A 24,299-nucleotide genomic window follows, 5' to 3' on the forward strand; every position below is an offset into this window, starting at 1 on the left:
TCAAAAAGGTTTCTTCAAAAAAATGCAAGAGTGAGTGAATCGTTGAATTTACATTCAATGGTGAGTGACCACAAATCTCTTGGACCCTTGTAGTCCAAGAGATCAGGACTTTAAGATATGATAACTTAATGAAATGGTTAAATGGTTTTCCGTTTTGTAAGGGTATCTTTCACGAAGTCGAATTTTAAGGAAATATTTCAAAGATTGATGGTTGAGATCATTAAAATACAATGCAAAGTTAGCTACCCTATAAACGCGCTGATCAAATTAGTTTAGCTTATTTGGTGGATCCGTGGGTTGAAGGCTCTCTATGGCTTTTCTGGTTGATATGACTATATGCTACCTCCATCGTTTTCTCTGCAAAAAATTTTGTACGTCTGTTATGCATAACCTCCTAAAACGATCAAACAGTAAGTACCTATCTGTTTGTCCCCTGGAAATTTAATTATATAAAACATATAAAGTATATGAATAGGTTAGGGAACCTTGTCAAAATCAGAAATCTGAACCATGAATTCAAGCTTCTAAACGCATGGACGTGCTTTAATTACGTACCAAAAATAGATGATAAAAAGACAAGTACAAGAGAAAAATGGATTCAATTACAAATAACTTCAAAACAAAAGTGACATGCTGCAGTCAATTCCAAAGTGAAAAGAAATAGTGAAGAGAAAACTAAATGGTAAATACAAAATGAGAGCACTAGAAGAAAAGAAAGAACAGGGCACTAACTCTCTCTCTCTCACCCCCTGAAACCTGCTGGCTGATCTCTACAACAGTATGCATCTCTAGTTCTGTTAATTCCTTTTTTCATGAAGGAGCAAATATTGGTACATATTGACTACATAGACTGTGTCGTTGATTCTTTTTTTCTTATGCTTGATGGCTTCCCGAGAGAATCGGAGACTCACCCTACCTTTCTACTCATGTTACTTTGCAATCCCTTGCCGAAACCGGTGTCTTGCATCATGGCGACAAACTCGTTATAATCAATGTGGCCATCCTGAAAAAGAGAATAAATCAGTTTGAAACTTCTGTGAACAATTTGTACCCACAAGAGGTGAAAATTGAGCAGGGGAGTCAATTACATTATCCTGGTCAACTTCTCGTATGATGTCGTCTAACTGAACATCTTCTAATCCAAACTTCTCACAGGCCTGTTGCAGCTCATCCCTAGTGATGTACCCACTTCCATCTTTGTCGAAGTACGAGAATGCTGCATACAGGTGATCCTCCTTCTGGACCTTGTTTAGGTGGAGCATTGCTGCTATGAATTCACCGTAGTCTATGGTACCACTGTTGTCTACATCCGCCTGAAATTTTTATAAGAAAATAAGGAAATCCTTCATCAATCGGGAAACAGAAAATTCCTAATTAATTTGCTTACAAGCCTAGACACATGGGAAATATTCAGCCCGGTCATCTTGTAATTCACCTGGCTGAATATACCAACTGTTAAGAAAACTCCTCCATCAATTGGAACACAGAAATATCAATTATGCCTCTCTTATATTAAACAAGTAATAAATTTAAACTAGGGATAATATAGTAATTGAAACCCCAATTTCTCTCTCCCACGCTCTACTGTTTCTATACTTAAACCTTCTTATTGTTCTTAGTGTGCTAAAATCCCTCCATTTAAGTCTTACAGAATTCTTATTTAACAATAATCGTCTTATTGCTTTCCTCCATTAAGATAACTTTGCACATAACTTTAAATATTATGCGAACTCTGTAATCTAACCTATTGATCAACCTAATCCAACTCACCCAGTCTCCCGAATTCAACCCGTATTGGCCTCATTTATTTAAGTAGAACTAAAAATTTAAAAATCCGAAAAGAAATGGAAAAAAAAAAAAAAAAAACTATGCAGACTGAAAAGCTTTCCCTCGGCACACAAGGCAATTTTTATTTTTGGCTATAAAAACTCTTGAAACATAGCATGTTTGCTACATGACTACATAAAGTTCTGTGTCCAAACCTAGCACTTACCGCTTGCATTAACCAACTGATTTCAGAATCCTTGAGATCAGCACCCACTCTTTCCAAGCCAGTCTTCAGTTCCTCAAGGGTGATATGCCCACTATTATCTGTGTCTATCATCTTGAACATTTCTCTCAGGCCTGCAATTTCCTCTTCAGAGAGGCTTTCTGCAATGACCTACAAAACAAACAAAGATGGGCAAGTCATACCCAAATACAGAACAAGATATCACAAAAATCTTCAGGCAGGAAATGATTAGACTGCCAGTGGTGATATCAAACTTGTTTGCTTCTGCTTTCCAATTATCAACAAAGTCTAGGCAACCAGACCAAGATTCGTCACTTACAAAAAAATACTTTGAGAAGAGCTTATATAGATATAGTAACTATCGCATTGCGTAACAAATAGCTTTGTAACAACTATAACATGTCAGACACATGACATCCTGTGTGTGCTTGTACTTTGTAATGCAACACACTAGAATGAATCAATACTGTTACAGAAAATTTGAATGACAATACCCTAACCATCCAAACCTGACCTTAACATCTTTTAATGTTGTAAAATTTAAGGATGATACTCACTCTGATGGCCATTTTCTTGAGTTTATTCATGGCCGAGAATTGCTTCAAGCGAGTTAAGACTGCAGAATCAAGAGGTTTATCAGGAGCAACACCATCTACCTGAACCCAAGGGTGGCCTGCACGAGGACAAAAGTGCTACTTAATGCAACACTATGATTCATGATAGAAGAAATGCTGAGAACATGCTAAGGTCGAAAAGTTTGAACAGAAACAAATAAGCATTTGCCACCTTCAATTATGTATCCAGTTATCTACTCATGTATATGCTCAAAAGAAAAAGGATTCTATTGATTACGAAGAAATTTTACTCGACAGAGCAAAAACCAAGTTGCAAACACCCTCTTAACATAAATCATAAAAGGCACTAAACGCATAATATGCAAACAAGGCCAAGTAAATTTTCAAAAAACCAATTGTGAGGCTAACTATGTTTACACTTTCATATTATCATGTAACGATTGGACTAATAGATACTTCTGAAAAAGATTACTTCTTACAACTTCTTACAATGAAAAAGAAATATTGAGAAATGTCTCCAATAAACTGCATCCGTGATCTGCCTTTTCAAGTCCCTGATTATGTTCTATGAGATGTTTAAGAAGAGAAACCACTTAGGTTAACTAATGCTTCCACTTATGTTGATTGGGTTACATTTACAATGGAGAATCCATCCCTATATTTGATCATTCTTAGTAGTCTATTTCTCAATCACTTACCACCTTGGTTTTTGAAATTTTGAACTGTTCACAATTAATATTGCACCGCCCAGTTAAATAACAAACACTTGTCCGTTATCCCTAATGACATGATAAAATGAAAGTTTTAGGTTGCAACAAGAAGTCCAACTTGCAGAGAAATTTTACTCACAAAGAACTTCATGGGCTGTTAGCCGCTTTTTGGGGTCCCTCACAAGCATTCTCCGAACCAAATCCTTAGCACTTTCAGATATGCTGGGCCATGGTTCTGATATGAAATCAAGTTCCCCTTTCAAAACCTGCTCAAATATACCTTGCTCCGTTTCTGATCCAGGACATCATAAGCGAACTAGAAATTAGATATAATTCTTGTATGGATAAAATTTCAATGAATATTCAATACATCAAAGCCATGATATTCTCACCATCCCAGAATGGGGGCACTCCACTGAGTAAGATATAAATGATCACACCAGCACTCCAAACATCACATTCTTGACCATAAAGCTTTCGAAGTACTTCTGGAGCCACATAATAAGGGCTCCCAACAACATCAGTAAATGTTTCTCCTGGGAGGATGGGTTTTTTGTTACAATTTAGACATGAAAAGAATTCAGGCTAGCAATGTTAACTATGTTGAATAGGTTCCAATTGAGAAAAAGTAACAGTTAGACATGTGGCTGATTTTAGGAAAATATAAAATTTACAAAAGAGAATGATTGGAAACTTTAAACATACTGACTTGCAGCAGCCATATATGGGGCATGGGAATGAATCATTTGAATAGGAAACAACAATGGCATTTGGCATGGTTATCAATCGCTTAACGATTATTCAAAGATTAAATCACAAACTACATCCCTTTTCTAAAGAACTCTCTTTAGAATAGTTAGTGTATTAGGATTACATCCCTCTGTGGTCTTCACTTAGCATGTGGGCATGACTTTTTAGAAAAGAGCCAGAAAGGGCTGCAACCCATTTACACAAGCAACAGTTTGGTTTAGTGGTAGCACACCATGTACACAAGCCATTTACACATTAAATTAATAATGAAATGAGAAAGAAAATCATATACCAAAGGAAAATAAACAAATGGGATTTCTCCGTCCAATCCAGCTATCATAGTTCAGCTAACCTCATAAGCATAAGCATTTACTATCATTATTTTCTATTTCTTCTATATTTGAAAACTTTTTTGGGCCATGAATATTCAAATACTACAGATATTGGACAGACGCATGCAAATGCTTGAAACCTGAGAAAACATCATAGCATTAAGAAAGCACCTAAAGGTTAGTCACAAAAATCCCCAAAATGGCTGTTATGCAAGCGTAGACTTGACATTTGGTGATGAATCTTTAAGGGGAGGGCAACCTATGTCTCCAGTAATCTTACAAAGTGCAGTATAGGCTATATGTAGAAGCAACCAACCCAAATTGAATAACCCTGCCAGTTCTTGAAATTTTGAACCAAGACTTAAAAAAGGAAGAAAAGGGAAAGCTAAGTTCTACCGAAAGAATAAACCCCTGAAATACACACTAGAATCAATTTCATATCAAGCAATACCAAATCCTTCGTCTTTTGAGCTTCAACAATGATATTGCTCTTATCATACCATAATATTATACAAAGCCATCCACCCTTTTCATTTCTTAGCAGTTACATCACTTGTCCGCCTCCTTCTCCAACGTCACACACCCCAACTCTTAACATATGATATCTACCCTGCCACGACCTTTAACACTCTTACCTCTCCCAGTACATTCCCATCCACACACCTCTCTTTTCCATTCTCATCTTGGGTAAAGATTGGTTGCTTATATATGTGCCAAATATCTTCGCACTTATGGTCAACAGATTTTTACTTTAAGAACATAGATCCTAACATTTAATTCTTCGGATCACTTCAGAAGCAACCTAAGAGGAACATGGCAGAGCCTACTCCACATAACCACTGTAGAAGTATAAAATCAAGAACCTTGCACTTATCAAAGTAAACAAACAAGATAAAATGGAAGAAATAGTAAGTGAATTCTACCACAACCAAATACCAGCAGTAGTATGAGGCAAAAGCATATATCTCTTTCACATATTTATGACAATAGGGTCGAGCAACAAAGTTTACGTCCAATTTTTTCCATATGGATTCCATAGACGAATATAACTCTATCTTCCACGAATATGGCATCATACCTGGCCTAAAGAACACCGAGAGCCCAAAATCTATTGTCTTAAGTGGTGCTTCCTCATCCTGATCGACAAATAGAAAATTCTCTGGCTTCAAGTCCCGATGCATGACACCTAAAGAATGGCATGCTTCGAGAACACCAACTATAACCCTTGCAAGCTTAGCTGCCTTTCTCTCTGTATAATGCCCCCTTTGTATAATCCTATCAAAAAGCTCCCCACCTGCACAAAGTTCCATCACAACATGAACCGCCACAGCATCTTCATAAGCGCCGATGATTTGTATCACATTGGGGTGACCTGCCAAGTGATGCATTATCTGAATTTCCCTCCTAACATCCTCCACATCCTCCTGTGTTGTCAATTTCCTTTTTGCAATTGACTTGCATGCAAACTCTTTATTTGTTTCCTTCTCCACACAAAGAAACGTTGTCCCAAATTGTCCTTGCCCAAGCTTCCGTCCCAAACTATAAACATCCTTTATATTGCCAGTCTTCCTTCCTAACACCGATTCGACTTGCAGCCCAACGCTCGAAATCCTCTTCATGTGAGCAGATTTCTTCTGTTTCTCAGCATCCGGGGGCTTACTCACCTCCTCCTTCACCTCTGGCTTATTGGGTTTTTCAGGTTCTGCCTTTTGAGGTGGATCATCATTAATTTTCACAGTTACAGGCGGTGTGCTTTGAACTGGATTTGGGGGAGCCTCAATGGCTTTAGGAGCCTGATCAGGAGGAGCTTTAGGAGCATCAGATTCAGCACCTTTAGATGAACCATGGTTTGAATTTGCGCCATTTTTACTACTGTTTTCTTCCTTAGATTTAGGAGGAGGAAGCCTGTCCTCTGGTGGCCGGTTTCGCCAAACCGCAGCAGTAAAAGATTGCAAGAACCCACCACCAAGATTTGGTCCTACACATGTGTTCCCCATCAAACAAAAACACCAATCTCAGCTCCCTCTATGAATTTCAACATCCAAATCAATCTTCTTGAATCCCATTAACTACAAAGAACAATCCAATCAAGTCCCTACCTCTGCGGTCAGATCAGGGACCTGAACAAAACCTAGCCCGATACTTTGCGCCCAACAGCATATGTTAGGAAATCCCAACTGCACCCTGTTCTGTTCAAATTCCCACAAAAGCACCCCAAAATTCAATTTTTCCCACAAATTCCATGGCAAAAATTAAAACATTGCATCCGAAAACGTATAGAAACGCCCAAAATTTCGAGATATATCTCAAAAATCAACTGTGAATAAATTGAATCAAAATTTCTTCCAGAAAATCGAAATTTCGCCAAATTACAATAAAATAGTAAGGGATAAGAACGAAATTCAAGAAATTCAATTGTTGCCCCAAAAATGTACACACACACACAAAAAAAAAAACAATATTCAAATGATGAGAACAAAAATTTCTCCAGAAAATGAAAACCCTAAAATTGGAAATTGGAAAAAAAAAATCGATGGAAAGTGCGGGAAATGAAGCTATTGAGAGCGGGTAGCAGAGTCGCGAAGAAGAATGAGAAGCAATTGAAAGGAATCAAATCCTGTGACTCTGAAGTTTTGGTTAATTTTCGAAAATTGAAGGGACGCCATATCCACGTTCTGCATGTGGAGAAGGGGGAGAGATCGTGATCGACGCTACAAATCCATAATTACGTGTTAAGCTCGTGCCACGTAACAACAGACTAACAGCATAATCCATTAATTATTATATTTGAATTATATTTTGTTTTTTCTTAATAAGGATTTTTCTTTTTTGCGTGCGAGGAATTATTTGAATTATCTTACTTCTTAAATTTAATGATTTTGATAATAAAATAAAAATCCATAAATCGTTATTGTGATTTATATTCTAATATAGCTCAAATGAACAAAATTATTTGAAACAAATGGAGTATACATAAATCTAAAATTGCGTAAGTAACTTGTAGCTCAAATGATCAAGACCATTTACTCATGCAATCGAGGTCATAGATTCGATTCCCCATTCCTTAATATCTTTTGTATCAAAATAAATAAATATACAATCTATGAATTATTAATATCATTTTAACATGATGTTAAACAGCTACATTGGTTATATAATGTTATTTTTTGTTTGGTATCGAGGTTTCATGCATAGTATCCAATTCATACTTATTAAGACTTTTTTTAAGTGAGTGACTTTCATAGAAATGACAAATTCTTAAATACTTTCATAGAGTTGATAAAAGTCACTAGTAAATTGGCAAGACTTTTGCTCTTAATATTAGCCTTAAAAGTATGGAAAAGTCATTCATTTAATAAGCTTTTTAAAAATCATTAACTTTTTGAATATCACCAAACTTTTAAATACTTTTTAAAAGTCATAACTGAATACCATCAAACTTTTAAATACTTTTTAAAAGTCACAATTGAATACCACTAGACTTTTAAATACTCTTTAAAAGTCTAAATTGAATACCTCCAGACTTTTAAACTCTATAAAAGTCATTAAATGTTTGAATTGGATACCCCCCAAGTCTCGAATTTAAGGTCCCAATCTAAGGTCTTGAGTTTAAGATGGAGTTTAAGGCCGTACATTTAAGGCTCGTGTCAAAGGTATTTCAATATTTGGATAAAGTGCCAAAAAAAACCCCTGAACTATAACGCTTATCGAAATGTCCACCCTATTTTTTAGCAAATTTAGCCCTTATAATAAATTGTATGGCCAATTTAACACCTACCGTCAAGTTTCGACACTTCCATCAAATTTTCCATCAATTATAAGGGTAAGTTTGTCATTTTACAAAATACAATATTAATAAAAATGTATAAAATAAAAAATTGTAAAAACAAAAACAAACAAAATTCAAAATAGAAAAAAGAAGAAGAAAAGTAAACACAGGCATGCTGCAGAACCCCATCCCCTCCATAGCCAAGTAAGGTCCTCCCTCACAGACACCCCCCCCCACCTCGCTTCCTCATCGAATGGCAAACTCATAACAACCCTAGCGTTACGACCAAAAAAAGGGTTCTAGGAACTCATTTGGATTTGAGGTTAGGGTTTAAGCTTATTTGTTGTTAGGGTTTTGGGAACTCAATTTTGGCATTGCAACAACTCATCTCAATAGAATGAAGACTTATGGGCTTTTTATAATAAAGACAAAATTGAGGGTTCTAGGTTGGCTAAGGAGAGGGCTTTTCGGGGATTCAATAGAAGAAGTTGTTCGAAGAAACTCTCTTGTTCTTGGCTGCTAGACGAGGAGCTGGGTAGAGAGATAATATATCCTCCCCCTAGGATGGTAGCTTCTATTCCTTGATTGCCCTCTTAAATAAGGGATTCTCTCATTTAGCAGAAACTCAATTTAGCCCCCAAACTTTGAAACTCAAATCACCCAACCCTGATGCTGTCGCAGACCATCAAGCCATGGTTTGTAAATTTCTAAACCCAAAACCCAGAAATAGGAAGGAGAAGAAATCCCTAAACCCAAATTGGTTTGCTTGATAACATTGCAAATTGGTTTGCTCAGAAAAACATAGCAATGTTCATGGCAGTGTTGTAGAGGTGGGTATATCTTTAAGTCCTCCTTCTTCTCCACCTCCGCTGCTGCTCTTTCACTGGAAAAACCCTGCAGATGTGGGATTGCAGAGAGAGGGTTTAGGGGATGGGGTGGGGAAGACGTTGATTGCTAGGGTTTTTTTTTTTTTTTTTTTTCCTGCTTTTTTAGTTTTTAAAGATTTAATTATTTTTAACGAAAAATTGGATGGAACTACATGGAAACTAATGGCATGGGCTAAATTGACCATTTAAAATAGTCTGATGGTTAAATTAGCTAAAAAAATAATTCATAGTGGACATTTCAACAAGCATTATAGTTCAGGGAGATTTTCGGCAGTTTACCCTCAATATTTTTAAGTTGTGCTTCAACCTTGTACGTAGTTTTAGTTTTTCTAGATTATGGTTATTTTTATACAAATGATAATGGAGATGGGAATTCCAAGACAAAACCACTATTGCATAGCTGAATGTTTTTTTATCAAATGATCTTGATTTTGTTTTAAGTTATCCAATTTTTTTTTTATAAAGTAAAGGATTGTATTACTCTTTTAATCAAACTCGAAATCATTTGAAAAATCAAACATAAGATTAAAGCATCTCCAACAGTAGTAGCAAACCAAATTCTTCAAATTGAAATTTGTTGATCACCTACGTGGCAATTTGAAAAGCTTTGTTTGATACTTTAATAATTTATGTCCCAACTGACTTTTCAATTCAATTAATACAATGTTATGGAAAAGAATGAAAACATGTGAAAAATGTCTATGTAGTTATCGTTTGAAAAGGAAAAAATGTATGTTTTTAACATTTTAAAGGTAGGTTTTATGTTACCGAAGTAAAATTAAATATTTTGAAGAGCCAATGTTAACTTATTAGTCCTGAAGAGAGAGAAAGAGATTACAGCTTTGATGATTGAGTTTGACAAGACTGTTGAATAGAATTTTGATGATGTGACTCACCTATTTTAGCATTCCAAAACTGTTGGAGAGATTATTGAATATGCTATTACATCATTTGATCTGCTTATCATTTATCTTGCCAAGAAAGGAGAGGTATCCATATATGATATATGTCGTGACTCATGTGAATTTTTTTTCTCCACCCCTAAATTAATGGGCTCTTTAGTTTTAACCCATAAAAAACTTAACTAATTTGGAAGAAAGATAATTAATTTTGCTTAATTAATATAAAACCAAAGCCACCTAATTTTACCAAAAGGACATCCAACAACCCTAAAATTACTACATGTGCCATTGTAGAATTGTACCAAAGGGTAGAATTGTCTTATCAGAAGGGTAGAATTGTCTTATCAGTTGTTATTTTTTACCTGGCCCAACGAATCTGGGCCTCTCTTTGGGCTAATCCAAAATAGTAGTTTTTTCCTAGGTATTAAAACTAAAACCAAAATATCCAATATCTTACAAACTAATTAATAAAGTTAATTATGTCTAAAACCTAATTTTTCTTAAATTAATCATGTGACTTTGTGATAGTTTTCGTTTTAATATTTTCCCCTAGGAGTTATCCTTCCTTTACTCACCCACTTTCTATATTTTTTTTTTTTTGGGTCAAACCCACTTTCTATATCTCACACGCTTCTTTATTTTCCTCTCATTTTGTAATTCTTCCTATGATACAGAGGGGCATGACCTCCTAATTATTTTCCAAGTTCAGCTTGATTTGATTCTCACTTTTAAGCTCTAACTTAATCATTTGAAATCCCTTACAAACACCCCAATTTGTTGACATAAATAAGAAACCCAATGGGCCTTTAATTCACATTAGTTCTAACCTTCAACCCATCTCCAGCTTGATGAAATATTTCATCATCATTTAATCAAAAATAGTTTACCCATTTTGTTACCAATCGTATTTATTGAAGTTACTTATAAGATCATGATGATAATCAATAGCTAAATGATTTATAATTGAAATTTTTGTAGAAATATCAGATGAACTCATACCTCAGTTTCAATTTGTCACCTTAAAGAAAAATTTAAGAGAAATGTCACCTTAATTTTTCAAAATCCATGATTTGTCATCTGACTTTAACACCATCCAATTTTTCATCAATTTTAAAGGGTATTTTAGTCTTTTCATTTTCAAGAGTATTTTAAAAATAGAAAAATAATTATATAAAAAATTGTATATAAAAAAAATCCCACCTTCTCCCATCCCATGTGCGGCACCGACGGCTTCGACCAACCCGACCCACCTTGAAATCCATTCACACTTCCTCCTTCTCTCTCAACCATGGAACACCTACTCCACACATAAATTCCTTCAACCCACCCAAACCAAGTCCACCTTTTTCGTATTATTTTTTCTTTTTGGTATTTTTCCATTTGCATATTGAAAATTTGTGGAGAGAGAGAGATAGATAGAAACAGAGATAGAGAGCAGTAGGGGGAGGGGAGGGGGTCTTGTGCAATGTGTTTTGAGGGGTGTTGGGGTTGGGATGGGGAGAAAGGGAGATAGATGTATCTTTTTTCTCTCTTATTTTTTTTGAAAATGGAAATACTAAAATATCCTTAAAATGGATGGAAAATTAGATGGTGTTAAAGTCAGATGACAAATCATGGATTTTGAAAAATAAAAGTGACATTTCTCTTAAATTTTTTTTTTAAAGTGACGAATTAAAATTGAGGTATAAGTTGAGGCGGCATTTCTATAAAAATTCCTTTATAATTTGAAAAGTTTCTTCTAGGGTCCCTTTGATGGATTTAGATAACATTGTAGGTTTTATTTTTATTTTTTTACTACTACAATATATGCATGCAAGATTTGAATAAAAGAGAAAAACAAGTGGGTTCAAATTACTCATTGCATTTAGTCATTTCAAATCGATTCCAAATGTACTACATCATTAATAAACAAAAGATCAATGGGTATGAACATTGTTATCCGCAAAAGGAATTATTGTTGAGACTTTTGGTGCCGAATTTAGTGTCAATTAATATACTACTTTGGTATATTAAGACTAAAATGTAACTTGCTTCTATATATAACATGTTTGTTTATTTTCTCATATATTCTAGAATATGATTTGTGTTGTATCATCCCTCCCTCACTCGGTCACTCCCCTGGTCCCTCTCTCATTCTTTCCAGAAGACGTCTCTGATTTAGTAAACCCTGATGATTTATTTATACCAGAAAACTAAGATGAGACACCATAAGAAGATCAAAATTCTGAAGGCCGAAGAAATAAATATATAAAAAACTGCACGCCAAGGAGAAAAGTACACCAGCAAATGACTTTGACGACCTTGACTGACTTTGTCACACCTGACCCTACTTTTGAATATTTGTTCAAAATATATAAAAATATATTAAAGAAGCAAAATTCTTGGTTTCTCTCGTCCCTGGGAGAGACAGCCGGCAAACGATACCGATCAAATATTTTATCACAAAAAAGACCAATTCAAATTCTAATGGAAAAAAACAGCTGAAAAGTCAGCAAATAATTGGCCTTTTCTCAACCAACATTACTATATAAATGTCTGCAACTCTTTTCAGGTTTTCACTACTCACTTACTCGATAATATTTCAGAAACATCAGAAATAATTCAGGAAATAAAGATGATGAGTTGTAGCAACATGATGAGAAGGCATTTGGAGTTGCAGGGTCCAAGGCCTAAACCTCTTGTGGTGAGCAAGAATTCAAGGCAGGAGATGAAGAAGAAGAAGCAGCAGCAGCCGATTTCGTCAAATCCAGTTATAGTTTATCTGATTTCACCAAAGGTTATTCATGTGCAGCCTCAAGAGTTCATGGATCTCGTGCAACGGCTTACCGGAAATAATAATAATAATAATCAAGGTTAAATTAGTTGGCCATGGATGCTAGGTTAAGAGAGTTGCTTTGCTTCTGAGTTCTAGGTCTTGCTCTTTCTTCTTCTAAGTGTGTTTTCTTGTTTGATCAGCCATGAAGAAGATCACTTCAGTGAGAACCAACAGAAGCTCAACATAGATTACTTCTTGCATATATATATATATATATACACTATAGCTTTTGACTTTGATGGATATATATACCATCTTTTTTATATTATTTATATGTTTTCGTATTGTGAATTTGCTTTAATTCATCAGGTTGATTCTTGTTTGAATGTTATTCGAGCTCTCGGTGTATTTTGAAAACCGTTTCTTCCTTCTAATCCAGCCCAGAATATTTGGAATGCCATACACTTGAAAAAAGACGATATTCTATTACAGCATGCAATGCAAGTAATCCCACCACGCACCTTTAAATTAGGCCAGATTGAGCCAAATGTTGAATAAACAACAGACTAACACATGGTGTATGTATTTAGCATTACTCAACTACTCCCCAAATAATTACAAAACCCTATTTGCACTGAAAATAACTTACAACACAAAATCCCTAAGGCAACCAACACCTCATCTATCAAAATTAAAAGCATACAAATAGGGAGAGTTTGGCCCCAAATATGACAATTCTAAATGAAATCACTCACATATATATGTTAAAAGCATCAGCAATAAATATGAACTTGATATCTAGAATAATTATCCGTATTTGCTAAGAAATGGAACAAACCCCTTCCACCAAAAGTTGTTCAATGCCTTTAGCATTACACAGTGAACCATCCCGTATAGCAAAAGTTTCAACACCTATAACATGTTTACTAATTCATTATCAGGTGAGGAGGAATTGAATTGATAAGAAGTTGGATTGAAGAGGAATTATAATCCGGATTTCATTGAAGTTGTTTACTTTACTAAACTATTTTGAATCAGGGTATGTGAGGATACAATAAGTAGAAAACTATGAATTCCTGATGGGTTGGTTCTCTATGAGTCGAAATACCACATCCCACCCAATAGTCCAATTCCCCCAAAATCAAGAGTTGAACTCTTGATTTTGTGTGAGTCCCACTTATATCTTCATTCCTTGATGAAAATAAATGCATGAGTAATATTGGAGTCCAATTCCTTATAAATGCATTAATATATCCTAAATTGAAAGCACAAACCACATTAGAATTTGACAATTAATCTCTAATACATAATCCGAAGGCGACAATGAAGAATCTTTAACATGGTCATTAAAACTCATATTGACAAACGGATGCCTTGGGAGGAAGCCACCTGATTGAATTAGGCCCGCCATTAGAGCTCCCCAAAACAGACGTTGATGTAGAAGAATTTGGACATTAAAACTCAGCACATATTTGTTGATGCAGTAATTGTCAAAAAATTTGTTAAGCAAAAGTTGCTTGTTTTAATTTATTTGGTCCAAACAAAAAAGGAAGAAGCTCATTCTCTTAAACTAATTAAAAGATTTAGGATTTGCCTTGAGAGGGAAGTTATTGTTGAAGAATGTAAAAAGTTCCACCTTGAAAACTTAACTGAATAAATTACAACTTATAATAAGTGGTTCCACTCTTAATAACACTAAGGTTTTTCATAATAAAACCCCACACCTACTGGCCTTTGTAGATGGTTAAGTTGATGACAATATCAATGTTTCTAATAGTAGACCACTGACCCGTCTCTCTGAAATTTATCAGTTATTTTCACTCTATATAATATACCCAGCTAGGACTCTAGAGTAAAGGCAGTAACATTTTCCAAGGAAATTTTAAAAGAAAATTTCAAATTCCATTCATTTGGATTGTGACTTCAGACCGTGACAGCGCGAGGGAGATAAACGGTCATTAACGTCCGTGAGTTTACGGCGTCACCTTCAGGAGGGAAATACCAAATTGTTCAAACAAAATTTGTCAAATCTCATAACTTTGCCGCATTTTCCCACCCTTTCTCTCTCTCTCTCTCTCTCTCTCTCTCTTCTATTCTCTTCACTTCTCTCTGCCCCTTCGGTTTGCCCTAGTATCTGGGACTGGGATTTGATTTTTGGGGCAAATCGATCGAAACAATAGAGATTGATCTCGTTCGACGCTACGCTGCACTGAGAGCTCTTCTTCGTCAATGCTTTTGCTCTGGAGATCTCTTCTTCACTGAGGTTAGACTCTCTGGTTCTAAAATTGCAAGATTTTGACGCAATATATGCTAATTAGTCGATTAGGGTTCATTTCGTATTTGATGGTAATCAATTTGGGTTATCTGGAATTTGAATCGGATTGCTTACATACAGATTAACTGCTGAATTGGTGAACGAATCGTAAAAGTCGTTTCTTTTTTTGGTAAATTTCTGTTAGTTTAATCTTTGTTGTAATAGCTAGCTGGGACTTTGAAGGGTTTTGTTGCCTTTGCTTATTGAATCGATGCTCTAACCAAATGTAGGACCTGAAACGACCTTCCGTCAATAGTGTTTGAGACCAAGATATGGCGAAGGTTGCTCCACCTGGTTCTCTACCTTCCACTTCTATGAAGATTGGTGGTGGGACTTTGAAGGCTGGTGCAACAGTGAAAAGAAAGACACCATCTGAACTGAGAGTAAGTTGTTGAACCATTGGGCTTGTTTTTCTCCATGTATTGTTGTGTTATTTTGCTTGCCAAAATCTCCCCTCCCAGGGCTTCACATTAAGTGGGATTCGCTACCGCACTGGGTTGTGGACAGGCGATTCAGTTTATGATACATTCTGTTAAAGACTTAGTGCTATATGTAGTTATTGTATGGTGATATATCTGCCTATTACAAACAAAAGATTATGTATAGATTAGTACTCATTTTTATTGATGTGTACTTTCAAGAAGCTTTGCATATAATTCTACAGGCGATGTAGTTAAGAAGGTTTTCATTTGTAATGTGTGCATGACAGGGAGAGCAGCGGATGAACACAATGGAGATTAGTGATGAATCTCCAGCTCCTTTGCTTGGTTCCACAAGGTTTAATTTCTCTACTTCTTTTTTAGTTTAGTTTTGTAAATCACCAACAAGTGTTCCTTTTGTTTTTTTTCTTGGTCTCGTTACTGACATGTCTTCTTAATGTAACACTAGTGAGGTGGAAAATGGGCTTAAGAAACCAGAACTGTTCAGGAATCCTAGATACACTGACATTCGTATGGATGAAGTGTATGCTGCAAAAAAATCTAAGTTCAGGACTCTTTCTGGAAAAGAGAATGCTAAGGTTTGCACATGATCATAAAAACCTTTTCCCCTCTTATTTTACTATTAAAATTTAACTGTTGTTGGGCTTATGCAAACTACCCTATCATTGTGCTTAGGGAAGTATTTCAGTGGAGCAACCTAGCAGCCTGAAGAATGTTTCTGTGGTCTCAAGTTTGGTTTCCAAGAGAAAACACCAAAATTTCAGGTGTGTCTTTCAGTACCATGCTACCTAATTAATGACAAACAGGCCATCCTTATTTTCTTATCAATTCTATCTTGTTTCTCCAAACAGTCCAGATAATGTAGCTTCTGATAAAAACACTGAAAATGGTGTGGTGCAAGCTTTTCAAACAATTGGAAAGTGTAGTCAAAGTACTTTCCGTAGTGTTACTGAGCTTTCATCAGGCGGTGACAGATTGTCTGGTTTTGCAACTGTCGATGTGGTAAATTTAGTAGAATTTCTTTTAACTACATAATCTCAAAGAATTTTTTTTTAACGATTCTGCACTTATTTTACCAGGATAAAGCGTTAAAAGGAATGGCTGCCCATGAATCCTCAGTCCCCACTGGTTTACCTGCTTATTCTTTTGAAAGATGCCAGGATCTTACATCAACTGGTTCAGGCAACTTTTGCTTACCTGGGGCAAAGGTTCCTCTGGATTTTACTTTGAAAACTAGTATGCGGGTGGTGTCCTCTTCCCCAGTGAATTGGTTAGTATACAGCTAAAGCTGCTATAACAATTTCTTTAGATTCCACAAAAAAATTGCTGATATAGTTGGAAATTGACTTGTTTCATTCCTGATATTTATCTTGAGTTTGTATCTCTGTGTTCTAAAATTTTGTATTTATATAGAGTTGCTAACAAAAAAAGGTCCTTAAAAAAACAGTTTGTTTAGTTTCAAGTACTTAAAAACAGGATTGCTACTGTTGCATTCGTTTGGTTTGTTAATCCATCCCAATGTGTAGTTAATTACTTGTGCGCATGCATAAAACCGTCAACCAAGATAATCTGTTATGCAGGTTCAATAAACTTGAAGACTGGGTCAAAAGAAGTGACAAAAAATATGAATTGTTAGCAGATATTGACTAGGTGTTGGTGTCTTAGTCAAATCATCAATTTATGCTTGTGAATGGATTATATGAAAATACTATAATTTTAAACCTGTGCCCAGATGCAAGTACCATATTTCTATCCATACATTAGTTTTTCATTAGTAAAGTAATTATATACACTATATATATATATATATGGACAGTGCAGACATGAGAAAACTAGTCATTTCATTTTGTTTAGAGGGTGTCTCTTACACATTCTATTCACCTGCTACGCCCATTTTGTGCTAATACATTGCTTATTTCCATTAGTTTTTCATTGGTCATAGTTGGCAGGATGTTTGTAATTAGTTCATTCACTTTGCATTTTCAGGATTCATAGGTCAGTAACGTGCGGAGCCTACACTACTATACCTTATCTCAAGTTCCAGTCTAATTCTTATGAGGATCAAAATAGAAGCCACAGCTCAGGGCTCACATCAACTTCCCAAGTCATTAGTTCTAAACTTCTACATTCATGGGTTTACCCTCAATCTACGCTACCACCTTCTCTTATACAAGTGTTGACCTCATCAACAGCTGAGGGAGGTGCGCCAAATATATATATTTTTTTTGCAAACTGTTTTGATTTTTCCCCTTTCTTTATTTTCCTGAAATTGTCTTATTATCATTACTTTTACTTTTACTTTTGCAGCGGAAATGGAATTCTTAAGAAAACGACAGGTAGCATGGGAGGACTCATTTCAAAGTCTTTACTACATGCTTCGCAATGGGACCTGTAATATCTTTTATGGTAATTACTTATGCCCATATATTGTGTTTTTTCAAGCCACTTTTATGTGTGTTTATATATGTAATACTTTTTTACTTCTCTTAATTTATTATTTATTGATGTCCAATTGTTCCTCTACTGCAAGGCTCCTAGCCTTCTTCTAAGAGTGGGCATACAATTATTGAATCATGCCTTATGTAACATACAAGGATTAATTTCTCCCCATTTTTCATTCTCTGCTAAATCTTTTTTTATGGTAGCTTTTGCATATAACTGTAAATCATCATACACAAAACAAGAATGTCTTATTTCATTGATGTAGCTTCAAGAAGGCATAGACTTTACTTTGTGGAGTCTTATGCCCTAAACCCTCTTTATTTTTTCCATATGAACTCCACACTGATTTCTGTTTTCATTTAAAAATCTTATAGTGTGTACTCCATATTTTGTGGTGATGTTCACTGGTTCTGATGTCGCTGGAGGCTCAAAACGCTTCAACAATGCTTATATCTCACAGTCAACAGGAGCCTTGCGATCATTGTTAAGAGAGCATGTAAGTTGCGAGTATTATTATTATTTTTTTAGAAGTGTACTCATCTTAATTGTATAAATGTTCACAGTTCTCTTGTTATTTTTGCCTTTTTGTTCTTTAAATGTAATGTTTCAGGCTGAGGATGGCCCTTGTAATGTTGTGTGTAACCTTGTCTTTGTTGTGTGTGTTTTGTGTATCAGCTGAGTATGGACCTTGTACTGCTTTCTTTGTCCTTTTTTTTTCCTATATGTCTTACATTTTTTCACTGTACAATATTGGCATCAGGATGTTTGTTTCTCTATGCCTCTTTGCCGTTCTAAAGTAGAGCAAGTCGCTCAAGAAGTTCTTATTGAGCTCTCAGAGATGGAGAAGCAGAATTTCAGCCAGGTTAATATCTGTTTTTTCTTTCCCACATATCACTCTTTGTTGTTGTTTTGCTTATTTTATTTCAGGCCTGGTGAGGTCCTGAAACACCTTTCTCTACTTTTTGTGGGATATGGTGAAGATTAGTTGCTTGATTGTTCTACTGACTCGCCTATACTGGGCAGCAGTTGTCTGTTCTTATCCACCACTTGATAATATAAAAACTTTCGATAGTTTCAGAGAACAAGAAAAGAGTAGTCTGAGTCTTACATTTTTTTTTTTTTTGGACAAATAGTCTTACACTTGATAATGAGGTTTGCATCATTCCACTATTAACTTTTTAAAGATATTGGTTGGAATGATGATCACGCATGCCAAACCATATGCATTGGTCACGTCCTCGTGCCATTTCCAGGTTAACATGTTTTAAAGATCCTTTAACTGCTTAACTTATTTGTGCCTCCATTGCTAATTTTGCAGACTCGGCGCTCGAGTTCCTTGTCTAATATAGATAATACTCCGGAATCATTGCTTGTTTTCAGTGGCAATACGAACGTACATGGTCTGTTCGATATTTTGTTAAATTATAGGTATGTAATTGTAAAAAGATAACTCTGTTGTAACCTCAGCCACTTGGTTTTCAAATTCCATGTATCTGGCTAAACTGATTAAACACTTATTTGTTATGTGTAATCTTCTAATTTGATCTTGCTTTCTTCTGGTTACAATTCAGGTCTTTTTTGACTATCTTGATGGGAATAGATGTTCCTGTATTATATTCACCTGTGCCATTTCAGAATGCTGCAATTTCTTCTCCAGAGGTGGGTGTGAAAAATGTTTGTGGTTCCTTAATAACATTAATTGTTATGCCACGGAGATTGTAGCATACTATGTCAGCATGTCTTGTTGCCATAAAACTGAATTCTGTATCTGTTTGAGTATGTGCTTTTGGGTGGAGCTTCATGCTTGCCACTGCCAATGCTATTAGTAACTATTAGAGTCAAGGCATGATTTATAGCCTTCACCGTATCATAGATAATGACTTACTGGGCCTATGTTTTTACCTAATAGGGATCCCAGACATTTGCAGAGAACAATTCCCACCGTTTTGTCATGAATATGCTAACTTGCCTTTTCATTATGTTGAATTTTCTGTGAAATATATAAATAGAATTTTTTATTCTAACCTTGTTTTGCAGGTTAAATGCATGGAATTGAAAAGACCGGACCATATTGTTGCTCCCAATAAAAGATCCATCATTAATGATGATGGATCCATTAAAAACTCATCAGCTGGTCTCTGCTCAAGTGTTGAAATTAAGGATGCATATCTTCCACCATGGATCATTTGCAGCCTATGTGCCATAATGGGCTCCGAAGGGAAAAGCTTTGAGGCGAGGTAAACATTAGTGTAATTTTCGTTTCATATGAACCCTTGCATACTAGTCTGAATTTAGAGATTTTCTTTGTTTTAAGTAGTCTGAATTTGGAGCTTACCCGTGGCTTTACTTGATTTGGGTTGTTTCCAGCTTTATGAATGAACCTACCTCAAACGGTTTGAATGTTGCTATAGAAGCAGTTCCTGAGAAATCTGATTGTCAAGATGCGGCAGCTGAAGACTTGCAAGAAAGCACTTATGCATATGGTATTCCAGAAGCCACTGTTACTCCTTACTTGCGCATGGGATTATTGGAAACTTTGAAGTTCTCAAATGGTTCTTATTCAGCTTCTCTTTCTTCGGCTTTAGAAGCCGACTAGAAATACAATAATTTGTTTTCACAATGTTTCTGGCTGATTTCATTCTTTAATCCTAACTAATTGTATGTGCTTATAAGATTTGTTTTACCAATTAAATTGTGCTACATGAATCCTGGAAATATGGCAATACATGCTGCATGATTAATGGTTTTATTGACAAAGAATTATCAGCAAATGTACTATAATCTACGCTCTTGGTATGCAGTTGCAACTTTATATGCATTGACAAACTTACGACCATATTGTAATTGTGCCGAAAAAGTTTCAACTCAAGACGATTGTCCAAAAAAAGTTTCAAAAGTTTTTGGTTGTTGCAGTGGATACTAAATACGTTACAAGATTTTATGACCTTGAGGAGAAATTCTTGTTGTACTAGAAAGTTGGTCACGTGACCAGCATTAAGGGGCTGTATACAATTTTTGCATGCAAGATTTTGCGAACAAGGTTATGTTTTTAAGGTTTCTATTTGAAACTACGTAAGAGAGGGAAGGGGTTCAAGCTGAGGGGCAACTCCTTTTGTGTAGCCTGTTACTCAAAATTCGACAACAAAAACACCCGTTGGCACTTTCAACATGAGTAACCCTGGGAATGGCAATATGGAAATGCTCCTGAAAAGGCCGGGCAAGAATCGATCTTTATGATTCATGGTTCGATGGTGAGTAATCTTGAGTTCCAGCTAAGGGTGGTGTGTTAGGCTATCGTTATGTTGAGCTGAGTTTATTCAAGTTTATGAGTTTGCTATTTAGTCAGGGCTAGGCAAGTGCCCAGTGAACCTATTACTCGAAAAATGGGAACAACAAATAGGTAGAAGCTCATTGCCTATGAGATTTGAACTCAATTTTCCCCCATGCCTATGAGATGCACTAAAGCAGGAGAAAGAAAAACACTCAATGCCATTATATGGTAAAAAATGATAGAAATACAACAATGTCTAATGAATCAAATTAGCGTCAAAATTGTTGTTCTTTTCCTCTCATTTTGCTAGAGGCAAGATTAGTTCGAGTTTGCTCAGTCTTGTGGTCCCTTTCCTCTAGAAAGAGAACTTGAAAGCACCGGCCTTCGAATCTGTAACTGAATCCCAGAAGGAGGGTTTTTTCTGTTGGGCCTTCTTCTCTTCTGCCTTCTGCGTAAGATGATCAATAGTACCAGGAAAAGAAGCCACAATAGCACTTTTAAACTTATCATACAAATTCACCCGATCTCTCGTTCCAGATACAAGGGTGCTGGCATTTGGCCTCTTAAGAAAATCCATGACATTCAACAAATTTCTCCTGCAAAACATAAAAACCAGGTAAGTTTAACCGTAAACCTTTCTATGTTCCAAAACAGTGAATTTTATGAATGGGGAATGCACTGCACATCCTCATCCTGCCATATGAAGTTGAAGAAATATAACATTATTATTTTTTTTTGCATGCTATGCTATTTGGGTTCTTTTTGGAGTTCCATTTTAATCTAGAGCTGCAAACATCTTACTACGTGTTTTGATTTTTTGATTAAAAAAAAATTATACTTTATCCCGTATCCTTGAATTCAACTACCTACACCACACAAACATCTGTTATCTAACATCCAACTTCCTCACTGAGCGAATATTTTACAAAATAACAAAAATGCAGAAGTAGCTGAACTTCTTAATTTCTTAGAAATGTCAGGTCAAGGATATACACAACCCTTACAATCCACTGGCTTTCCTTCAGGCCTATTAAAAAGATAAATCTCTCAATTTGGAAATCCAATATTTACTTGACCAAAGATGCCTCTTCTTCAAGCATCTTTCTATAAACTAATCTGTGCTGATTTTTCAAATATCACTAGTGGATGCTTGAAATTACACCTAAACTTCGGCTAAATTCGCCCATATTTTCCTATGGCTTTTGAAAACAGTGTTATTTCCAATTTGCTCTTTTAATACATAGTAGCACTAATCATCAAAATAGGGCTCAGAAGGCCATATTAACATTATTTGACCAACTTACAGGATTAGTTATATACTACTAGTTTACGATTCTTACAAGAAATGCAACAGAAAATATGAGAATTTTCAGATTAAAGAGCATAACTTACAGAAAATCCATACCTGCTAACATAATTCTGTGTAATGGCAACTGATTCCTCCAAGTTGATCACCAAATGCCACCATCCCTGAGGTACAAAAATCACCTCCCCTGCCTTACAAATGCACTCAATAGGCTTCCTTTTCCAAGTCTTTGTTGCACCATAAAAGTTCATGAACCATTCAATTATTGAAACAGGGCATGCCACCTCGGCACCATCTGGACTGGGATGCACCCCTGGAGGAACCACATCAGGAGGAAACAATACCCACTTCTTTGACCCCTTGATCACTGCATTCCAAGCTGAAGTCGAATTAGGATCAATGTGGAACGAGGAACCTGATCCAGCTGGTCCAATTATAATCCATCGGTAATCTGGCCTCTCACTTCCCAACACACCAAATAAGTCCTCCCTAAAATACACTGGAACTTCATACTCTGAACCCAATATTGCAACTTTTTCTCCAAATTTTGGGTCAAATAGATACAGTGGCCTCTCTTCCCTCGCCTGATCAGCATACCTAAAATACTCCCCAAGTTTCATCTCCACCGGCCCAACTGAAAATTGTACATCACCACACACCTGAACCAAATAATCTCTATCCCATTTCTCCAATGCAACCCAATTATCCATACACCCTTCCAACAGCACCGGCTTATTTGGTTCCTCAAAATCAGAAATGAATTCCTCAACCGAAATGCCCCTTCTTCGGATTATATTATCTCTTTGAAGCCATTCAGGTTTCATTTCGAGATTGGCACAGAGCCAACTCTGAAAGAGATAGTCAGAATAAAAGTCTCTCACTCTCAAACCCGAAACACAGATATTAGACGCATCAAATGAAGGGTAATGAGCAGCAATATAAGTAGATTTCCAAGAGCCATTATACAAAAGCCTACCCTCTAGATTATCCAACACAAGGTTCCTCCAAAGGGGCTCATGGTTTGCAAAGACATAGAAAGATTTGCTCACAGAGGCCAAAAACCCCAAATGGGCCCCACCCAAAAACCCCAAAACCTCAAGAACAAGCTCATCTGTTAGGGTTTGGAGATTACCTAAGCCAGTGTTCCTTGAGTTGACAGAGCCTGGGCTGAGGTAGAGATTGCCCAGTGGTTGAACCCCATGTGATTGTGATGGGGCCGAGGCTTTAAGATTAAAACCTTCCTCAACATCATCACCATCTTCTTCTTCCTCTTCCTCTATATCTTCTTCTTGCTGGTATTTTTCGGAAATGGGGTTTTGTTTTGTAGAAAAACTGTTGCTTCTTTTGTTGTTTTTGCTTTTCTTTTTCTTATTTTTCCTTATGATTTTGGTCCTTCTGGACAATAAGGCTTTGCAGCTAAGCATTGGAGAGCGTTTTGTGGCGCTGCTGAAACAGAAGAATGGCTGAGCGATGGGGCAGGGTTTTAGAGTGGCGCAGTCAGAAACGCATTTCTTTAGGGGCCCTCCGGTAACGTTTTCAAGGCCTGTTTTCATTTTCTACTAAAAACACTTTTGGTATGTGGTTTTTATTTTGACTGGAATTCATTTTTTGAAAATAAATTCAAACTCATTTACAAAAATTGAAAACATCAAATTACCGTTTTCATTTTCTACCCAGTGTATTCGTCTGATTGATTTCTTCTTTCTTTTTTTGTTGGTCTGATTTTCTTTTCTTTTTTTCTAATTTTTATTAATTTGTCATTTTTTTTCCTCAAAATTTTCAATTCTTTCGTTCCACTTCATTATTTTATTTTACTACACCAGTGCATATTAATT

At 35.9% G+C, this 24,299-nt stretch overlaps 3 protein-coding genes across 4 annotated transcripts; 1 reads left to right on the plus strand and 2 right to left on the minus strand.

Annotated features, from left to right (window-relative positions):
* Positions 1-539: 539 nt before the first annotated feature.
* LOC117633730 (calcium-dependent protein kinase 20-like) lies at positions 540-7,105 on the minus strand. Its single transcript, XM_034367460.1, has 7 exons — positions 5,457-7,105; positions 3,689-3,832; positions 3,436-3,588; positions 2,569-2,684; positions 1,994-2,161; positions 1,089-1,313; positions 540-1,003 (listed from the first exon to the last, which is right to left on the minus strand). The coding sequence occupies exons 1-7, from the start codon at positions 6,373-6,375 to the stop codon at positions 908-910; spliced, it is 1,821 nt and encodes a 606-aa protein (XP_034223351.1). The 5' UTR covers positions 6,376-7,105; the 3' UTR covers positions 540-907.
* Positions 7,106-14,736: 7,631 nt separating this feature from the next.
* LOC117634655 lies at positions 14,737-20,687 on the plus strand. 2 transcript variants are annotated; one of them, XM_034368837.1, is made up of 16 exons: positions 14,756-14,954; positions 15,087-15,135; positions 15,236-15,388; positions 15,715-15,782; positions 15,894-16,023; positions 16,121-16,209; positions 16,297-16,447; positions 16,525-16,715; positions 17,432-17,646; positions 17,753-17,851; positions 18,262-18,383; positions 18,648-18,749; positions 19,206-19,315; positions 19,459-19,546; positions 19,925-20,124; positions 20,255-20,687. In XM_034368837.1, the coding sequence occupies exons 3-16, from the start codon at positions 15,278-15,280 to the stop codon at positions 20,481-20,483; spliced, it is 1,905 nt and encodes a 634-aa protein (XP_034224728.1). In that variant the 5' UTR covers positions 14,756-14,954; positions 15,087-15,135; positions 15,236-15,277; the 3' UTR covers positions 20,484-20,687. The 2 variants fall into 2 exon arrangements, with proteins under 2 accessions (XP_034224727.1, XP_034224728.1); XM_034368836.1 differs by lacking the exon at positions 15,087-15,135 and having other exon boundaries at positions 14,737-14,954.
* Positions 20,688-21,356: 669 nt separating this feature from the next.
* On the minus strand, positions 21,357-23,975 carry LOC117634532 (F-box protein At5g06550). Its single transcript, XM_034368678.1, has 2 exons — positions 22,564-23,975; positions 21,357-21,754 (listed from the first exon to the last, which is right to left on the minus strand). The coding sequence occupies exons 1-2, from the start codon at positions 23,886-23,888 to the stop codon at positions 21,514-21,516; spliced, it is 1,566 nt and encodes a 521-aa protein (XP_034224569.1). The 5' UTR covers positions 23,889-23,975; the 3' UTR covers positions 21,357-21,513.
* Between the last annotated feature and the right edge of the window lie 324 nt (positions 23,976-24,299).

Source organism: Prunus dulcis, chromosome 7 (genome assembly GCF_902201215.1).
Source record: "Prunus dulcis chromosome 7, ALMONDv2, whole genome shotgun sequence".
In the NCBI taxonomy this organism is placed as follows: Eukaryota; Viridiplantae; Streptophyta; class Magnoliopsida; order Rosales; family Rosaceae; genus Prunus; species Prunus dulcis.